The 8060-nt window shown below is 33.5% G+C and overlaps 1 protein-coding gene across 2 annotated transcripts; it reads right to left on the bottom strand.

The window, feature by feature from the left end:
* On the bottom strand, nt 1-3135 carry LOC104762691 (transcription factor TGA1). 2 transcript variants are annotated; one of them, XM_010486028.2, is made up of 8 exons: nt 2821-3135; nt 1553-1737; nt 1371-1451; nt 1233-1292; nt 1006-1147; nt 641-912; nt 330-557; nt 1-221 (listed from the first exon to the last, which is right to left on the bottom strand). In XM_010486028.2, the coding sequence occupies exons 2-8, from the start codon at nt 1724-1726 to the stop codon at nt 69-71; spliced, it is 1110 nt and encodes a 369-aa protein (XP_010484330.1). In that variant the 5' UTR covers nt 1727-1737; nt 2821-3135; the 3' UTR covers nt 1-68. The 2 variants fall into 2 exon arrangements, with proteins under 2 accessions (XP_010484330.1, XP_010484331.1); XM_010486029.2 differs by lacking the exon at nt 2821-3135 and adding an exon at nt 2121-2229.

Raw genomic sequence — 8060 nt, 5'->3', positions numbered from 1 at the left:
CACTCATCTTGATTCTTGAGGTCTTTCTTTCATTTTCTTGATTCTCTTGGTTCAAAAAAAACTCATATCTACGTTGGTTCACGATGTCGAGTTGCCCAACTTGAGCTCAAGGCTCTAAGCCGTTGAAAATACTCACCAAGAGCTAATAACCCTCGAGCCGCTTGTCGTGTGGTCAAGATCCGATACATTTGTTGCAATGTCTCGTGTCTCAAGTGATCAGCCTAAACAACAAAACAAACAAAGCAAATTCAAGAAACTAATACATACTAGTCATGTCTTAAAATGTGTTTGTTTGGTTAATAATAAAAAAAGAGACTAGATCATTTTACCTGATTAACAAAACTGACCAAAGCTTCTAATCTATCCATAGCAGAATTCACTTGAGGAATGTAACTTCCTTCACCGAGTTGTCCCCCTGCAACGCAATCCGCAAGCGTGTGTTGCAGCTTCTCCATACCTTGACTCAACGCGTCTTCAGCTTGCTGACAAGATTGTCTTAGATTGCATACATCTAGTATTTGTTGATCCGTCAAGATATCAAAATGTGGCAAAAGAACCTACCAAAATCAAAAACATCAAAACATTGTAATCCTGTTGTTTCCTTCGATGTAATAACAACACTACATGAGTGAGATTTTACCTTGAGAAGATCCGATGGTCGAAATCCGCCAATCCACAAGAAGAACCGTTCTGCTGAAGTTTTCCACATCCCTGACATGACGAAGAAGACATCCGCTTTGGCAGCGGTCGATTTCATTTTGAAAAGCTCGAAGTAATGTTTCATGGCGGTTTCAACTAGCAAACAAAGCTCCACATCGTTTATGTGTCCATGTAAAACCGTTCTTAGTTCACATATCTGTCTGTTCTGTTCTTCAACCCAATGTCCATACTCCATTTCAAATGCAGCAATCCCTGCAACAAATCATATAAGCATCACCAATCAAAATCTTGATACCAAAATCATGATTCTTGATAAAGAAAAAGACGTTGTTCTTGATACTAAACCTGGATTCATGCTTTCCGAAAAACCGAGAGAGTTAGTCTCTATTCCGTTCCCCACGTAGAATCCCTGTTGTCTAGCACGGTCGAGTTCTTGCTCTAACTGAATTAGCTTCAACCGGCTTGTTTCAAGCTGCTGAACATAAGCCTACAACAAAAAATATATTCAATCTCTCTCAGTTGAATAAAACAAACAGAAACAAATGACTAAAGGGAAGATAGCAATGTCATACCTTCTTGCGCAAGCGACTTTTCCTAGCAGCCTCGCGGTTTTGTGCAAGCCGTCTTTGTATCTGTAACGATATAACGATTCAGTCTATACAATCCCAAGAAAAATTGTGATTTAAGAGAAACATTTGTGAATAGTTAACCTTATCCGGATTTCTAGACGTGGAAGCTTCTTGATCGAACATGTGAGGAGTTCCTGCTGTTCCATGGGAGGTCTCCTCTGACTAGAAAATATGATTTCAAGAAACGAAATATTTTTTAGAATTATGAATAACAAACCAAGAAAATTTATCATAAAGAGATTGAAAGAACAAAAAAATAGTACCAAATTGTTGTCTAGTTTCTGATTATTGGCCGGTATTACAATGTGGCTTGGTGTGTTCATATTCCCATTGCCAATATTGCTCTTGAAACTCTCCCCCCACATACCGAATTGATGGACAGGTTCGTATATACCAACTCTTCTCGGTGGCACAAAATGTGTCGATGTCGAATTCATGTTTTCCTCAACTGGAGATTAAGAAAATATAAAAGTTTAAAAAAAAACAATGTGTCAAAAAGCATCCAAACCAAGAAAATGAAGAAATTCCTAAGAACAATATCAAAAAGGATAAGCATATTAGGTTTCAATCAAAAGTTCTATCACACACAAAGTCAAACAAACATATCAAGTAAAGCAAATAGTAGAAGTTGTAATGTTTTTTTCACCAAATTCTTCTAAGAAAACATGAGGAATAACAAAATCACCTCCAAAGACTTTATACAAAGAAAGAAATATCTGAGAGGAGGGCATGAAGAGATTCCCTAAGATCTAGGAGAACACCAAAAGATCACAAGTGAAACATATATGTTGAAATGACAGCTAACAGAACATAAAGGATTTAACGTTTTACATCACCCAATTCATCAAAACTAACTCTTCATCATCCGCCTACAAATCTATAACCTACACCGACCCTATCCCACCAAATAGTGTTTGGAAGGTGTCAAATAGAGAATATAGATAAAGCTTTTACTAAGCCGAAAAAGAAAGAAATAAAAAGTTCAGAAGTCAAGTTTCCACTAATTGGAATGTCACTTTATAAATCAGCACTATGTGTGGACCAACTAAACATAGTTTAACAGTTAAACGACTCCCCAAAAAAACAGGAAAATTCCATTCATTGCTTTATTAAAAATTCTTGTACGCAACTAGTAAGAGATAACAACATCAAGAAAAAAGAAGCAAAAACCAATCATGAAGTCAAACCACACATATCTAGAACTGAAGATAGAAAAGATTGAAAATCTTCTCATGCAATACAATTTTGAGGGAAATATTCGAATCAGTTCCTTCCAGCTTCAATTTTAAGCAACCAAGAACATCGAGTTAATAATAATACACATCGATGAACTAAACTTTTAAAGTGATACTCTATATAACAAGATTAGAATACAACAGAGTAAAAAGTCAAAGTAGAGATTTTGATTCATATAAACGACGCCAAGAAATCTGACTTCTCATTATGTCTCTCACTTTCACAACTGAAAAGCCCAAAATCAAAAGAAAGAACCATGAATACGGATAAGAGAAGAGATCTGAAAGGGCCGAACCTTGTGATGTTATCTGGCGTCAAGGCAGAAACTTTTTAGAAGAAAGGCAAACTTTTGTCGCAAAAACCATGAAAGGAATTAAGAAAAAGAAGAAAGAAAGAAAGAAAGAAAGTTTCAGCGACAAGATCGGACGTAAAGTCAAGAAGACTGGAGTTGGAACCCGACCGTAAACAGAAGAAGGGACTTTAAAAACTCTTCTTCCTTCTGTCTCGTAAGAAACTCAGGTCTCATCATCTTCAAGTAGAAGAAGAAGAAGAAGGATGAAGAATCACGACAACTTAAATGAGAAGACCTTTGACGCTCTTATTTTATATTAAACATATTTATATGTATTATCTCTATTTCTTTCTCGGTGAGTTTTGTCCTCAAGCATAACTCCTCAGCTACAGTTTAGTCAAAACTAAATTATTACATTTTTCTTTACTAATTTTCTCTTCCAATTTCAATTATATAAAGAAACACACCGAACTTATCTGTTTGTAGAAAAATAATACGGTTTTTTCACATTAAAACTTTTGTTTGATGGTGCCAAATAACTTTTGTGATAAAATTCTGATTAGCAGCGAATTGATATTGTATGATACACTGATACCAATCGAATCTTAATATTTTCTTACGATAATAATTTGATTTTTTTATTCATTTTCTTGAAACAATTGTCATGTCTCCACTACCTCGCACGCTGATGTGCTGCGCACCAGGTAGATCCATTTTTTTATTCTCTTCTAAAATTCTCCCCTTTTTTATATGTAATTTTTTTCCTCTTTTTTTTTTTTAATTTCTTCTTCTATTTTGCTTATCTTGCGCACGTCTGCTTCTCTCTAACCTGCGCATTCGTCGGCGATAACTTAAAATTCCTTTGACGGTAAGCAAAAATACACGCGCTCAACTCTAGTGCGTGTTAAACAAACACCCAAAAAAGAAAAGAGATGAGCGCGTGTTTGTCTACTCGTGGGCGACGCCAATAGGAGTACAGAGGAACCCCCAGAGAGTCTGCTTCGATACTAATGACGTATTAACGGCTACTAATCTACTTTTTTTTTGTTTTTTTTTGTTTTTGTTAAAAGATTAATCTATTTTTAGAAGTAGCCGTTGTATGCGTCACACATCAAACTCATCGACCATAAGACGCTTGTTGTATGCAGTGAGAACGATCAGATTGTCAGCAACCAGCTCTCAGTTAAATTGTTGTGTGAGCTAGCAAACGCGGTTTTCCGAGAAGTACCAGATTCCGGTCATCTTCCACACGTTGAGAACCCTAAACACATTGTGAAGCTGATATCAGATTTCGCCAGTGGAAAGATCAATTGATTCCGTATACTGCAACTATGGTTCAAACTCGTTGAGTGGAGTGGCTACAGAGGAAGGAGTTTGAACTTATGTATTATGTATTAAAATATAGATAGATTAGTTTAGCCTGATGACCATTGGATGGCCAAAAAGGGAAGCTACATAGTATAAATTTCATCATTTTCGTAAGCTAAGTTATAAGAGTAAAAAAAAAAAAAAGATTAATCTACTTTTATCTGTAATAAAATCCTTTTTAGCCCCAACAAGCTATTTATAAACTAAATAAAAACTAATGTTTATCCAAATATCGTAGCTGTCTCATTTAATATGTTCAGACTGTTACAAAAACTTTATAACATTTGTTTATTAACAACTAGCTATATAATGTATTACCTGCTGATATAATATTAGTTAAGCAAGACCGACCCAAAATGAAACAATGAACGGTTCAAACAAGCAACGTTTATTTTAAATGTAAAATTCAAAGACGATATTGGTCAATATGTTCATAGCTAGCGAGTGAACCGGATTTGTATCAAATTATTAGCCATGGGCATTCGGATTCGCGTTTTCGAGTTTTCGGGTTTTCGGGTTTAAATATATAGAAATGGTTTTTAATACTTTTGGGTCGGGCTCGGATTCGGGTTTTTCGGATATACCCGAACTCAATCAAACCATGAATAAACAAAAAAAAATTAATTTTTATTTTATTATAAATTTTAGAAATCTTGTATATATATAAATATTTAACATTTCATCTTAGGATAGAGAAACTAAGATGGCAAAATTGTTAAAGATGCACTTTAACGTCATGAGTTCAAATCTTATAAAATGCATATTTTTACATTTAATTTGGGTTAGTTTGGGTGGGCATTCGGGTTCGGGTAATAGTATCCGAACCTTAGAGGTACTGAACCCGATCGGGTTTTATACAATATCCGAACCCGAACCGAACCATCTACTTCGGATCGGATTCGGGATTCGGGTTTCGGGTAAAATGCCCAGGCCTAGTGGAATGTAGGTAGTAGTATTTCAAGTAAACTAATATAATGCAAAAATTCATCCATTTATTATTCTTGTTAATACTAATAAAGACCATAACTGTAGGATACGAGCTTATTTTTAAATTAAACGATTATTAGCCTTTGGGAGTTTAAACAGGCTAGATTAGTACTAGAGTTATTTAGGTGAAGGAATCACCTAATTCATATTTATATTGCAGCCTTTTAAGTGGTTTTGTTAAAACAGATTGGCTCTTCAAGCTCCATAGGAGACATTGTGCATCTTTGATTATGATTTTTATCATTAATTAATAATAGATATGGTTGTGGACATAATGAAAAGTTGTACATGTCTTCGTTGATTCCTACACATCGATTTAGGCCATAACCCCATCATTATTCATAAACTGGATTTAGCTTAAAATTAGTACTAATCAAATGAGATGACGAACTGTTACATGCATCTACTTTTTCTTTAGCTTTGTTTCACTTATTTTCTTGTAGATGCTTGCCGTCTCTATGTAAACGGAATTAATTTATCGAAATAATGTATATGGCATTAAGGGTTACGATCAATAACATGACGTAAGATGTTTCATGGATACAATTATGCATAGAGACAGAGAGAAGATAAGCTCCACATATTAGGTACAATAAAGATGATTTTAAAATAAATAAAGAGATGCATGATCTAATATTGGATTGTCTAGTAGGAGGAAACTAACTATAACAAGATAAGTTTAATAAGTAAATAACATTTTTAATAAGCCGGTTTTTATTTTCTTTTTTTTGTGGAACTTCGAGTGCAAATGATGTGTCTATAAAGTTACACAACTCAAGTGATTGTGGCTTTTTTAGACGTATGATCCATCGTGAATGATTGATATTGGTGAAATTCCATTTCACACTCTATCCACTTATTAAAATATATCAATATTAATTTATGCAAAACCATATAGGCATTATAATTCCATAAAATAGAAAAAGAGACGTCACGCATAAACACTTAGCTTTTGCCTATTTGTAGAATTATTCTCTAGTGCTATCCTATAAAGTGGTTTGCCACCACGAGTGGTTTACCTCGTGTTTGGATTTTCACTCTTTTTTATTTATCATATTATTGGCATAAACGATGATTTCATATCTTTGTAACAATATATATTTCATAGGTGTACCAATAATTATATTATTCAAAATACAGATAGCTCATGTACGGTGTAATATATAGGCGTCATACATTTTTGTACTGATATTGAACAGATATACTTCCATAGAGAGAGACTGCAGAGCTTTTCTTATTTTCTTTGTCAGAAGTGATTGTCGAGTTTATATCACAAATTTACAATTTTGTGGGTACATGTTGATAGAATTGGATCCATGCAATGGCACGTGCATGCGATGCGATTAAAGGAGATGCAAACTTTATTAATGGGATAATTAACGAAATATTATATGTGAAATCATACCAAATTTTCTTAAAAAAATGTCTAGGGACGTTATTAGAACTTAGAAGTAAAGCAACCTTTGGCCCCCATCATTAGACCATATCTGATTCATTAATTATATTATAGTATAATATTATGGATGATTATGATATGTGCTATCATATATATGCATAGATGTGATTGGTGATTGAGAAGACGTTTGGATCATTGTTTGCGTCATACGACCATGTATCTTGATTAGCCATTTTTATATTCCTAAAAGTACTTTTTCTTAAACATTATTAATCTATTACGTAAATATAAACATTGCGATATTTCATTGCCTTGTATTGGCAAACAAACACCAAATCGTCTTAACACATTTTTCTAGATCTGATTCTTTGTTAAAGAATTCGAGTGCTTTAAGAATTATTCGAGAAGAGATTCTCGATAAAGAAAAGAAAGATTACCCAACAAATTAGAATACTAATTAGTATATTAAAAAGGGATTAACAATAAATTAAGTCAAGGGATCCATGCCCCTACGGGGCTCGGAAAGGACTTCCATAGGGTAGAAGATGTAGATCCCACATATCCACTTAGGTGTAAAGGTGTCATAAGTTGGATTTAACAGTGAATATTTTTAGATAAATATGTATATGGGTTTTAAATAACATGAGCTACTGTACTTGTTGTCCAATAGAGATTCGACTCCTAATTGTCGACAAAACAAATATTAGACTCCTTAATCGCCTCAGCCTTTGACCTGTCCAAGGGAAAGAAAAATCGACCACGTATTTTGAATCTTTTTTTAGAAATATCGTATTTTGAAACACATTTACTAGCATTCAGATAATAATAACTCATACATACACGATCATAATACTTTGTTTAAAATAAAAAGAAAAAAATAACATACACGATCATAAATTCATAATACAAAAGTATATGTTCGGATAATTCTGAAAGATCGTTTTCTCCTTTTTCTAAAGACGCTAAGAATTCAAGAAAATTGGAGAAAAAAATTGACTAGGAAAAGGTGGGTTGGAAAAGAGAAGAAATAAATTTATAGTACAGTCCTACTTTTCAGAATACTAATTTCAATTTTTTTTTTGTTTCTGTCAACTATTTTATTTTCATACTAATAGTCAAAAACAACAAAGAGAAGTTTTGCAGGAACAAAAAAGATAAAGAAGTGAAAAGTACACTAAAGGAATTGGAAATGGAACCTAACACGTTTTAAGATTGCTTCGTTTTCTTCGTTTGGTTTGCTTTTAAATTTATCTTTATCTTATTTTTCGTATCTACATTGGAATTATTTTTATTTCTGTCGTATCATATATACGACACACTGTCGCACTACTACTATGTTTAACCCCAAATTAGAAAATAATAACAGCACCAATACAAATTACTTGGTTATTTCAGTACTAGGAAACAAAGTTATATTTCCGGAAATAACAATTCGAACAAAAAACTGATGTGTTGAAAACATATCTTCGTATAGTGATCATCTTCATCGATT

Source organism: Camelina sativa, chromosome 18 (assembly GCF_000633955.1).
Source record: "Camelina sativa cultivar DH55 chromosome 18, Cs, whole genome shotgun sequence".
In the NCBI taxonomy this organism is placed as follows: Eukaryota; Viridiplantae; Streptophyta; class Magnoliopsida; order Brassicales; family Brassicaceae; genus Camelina; species Camelina sativa.
This window is presented reverse-complemented; position numbering and strand designations above follow the sequence as displayed.

Bases quoted from the DNA above. Each gene is read 5' to 3' on its own strand.
- LOC104762691 (XM_010486028.2), bottom strand. From the start codon at position 1,726: ATGAATTCGACATCGACACATTTTGTGCCACCGAGAAGAGTTGGTATA. The intron at 1,148-1,232 runs GTATGACATTGC...TTTTTGTTGTAG, and splicing joins AAAGTCGCTTGCGCAAGAAG to GCTTATGTTCAGCAGCTTGA. The intron at 558-640 runs GTAAAATCTCAC...TGATTTTGGTAG, and splicing joins GACCATCGGATCTTCTCAAG to GTTCTTTTGCCACATTTTGA.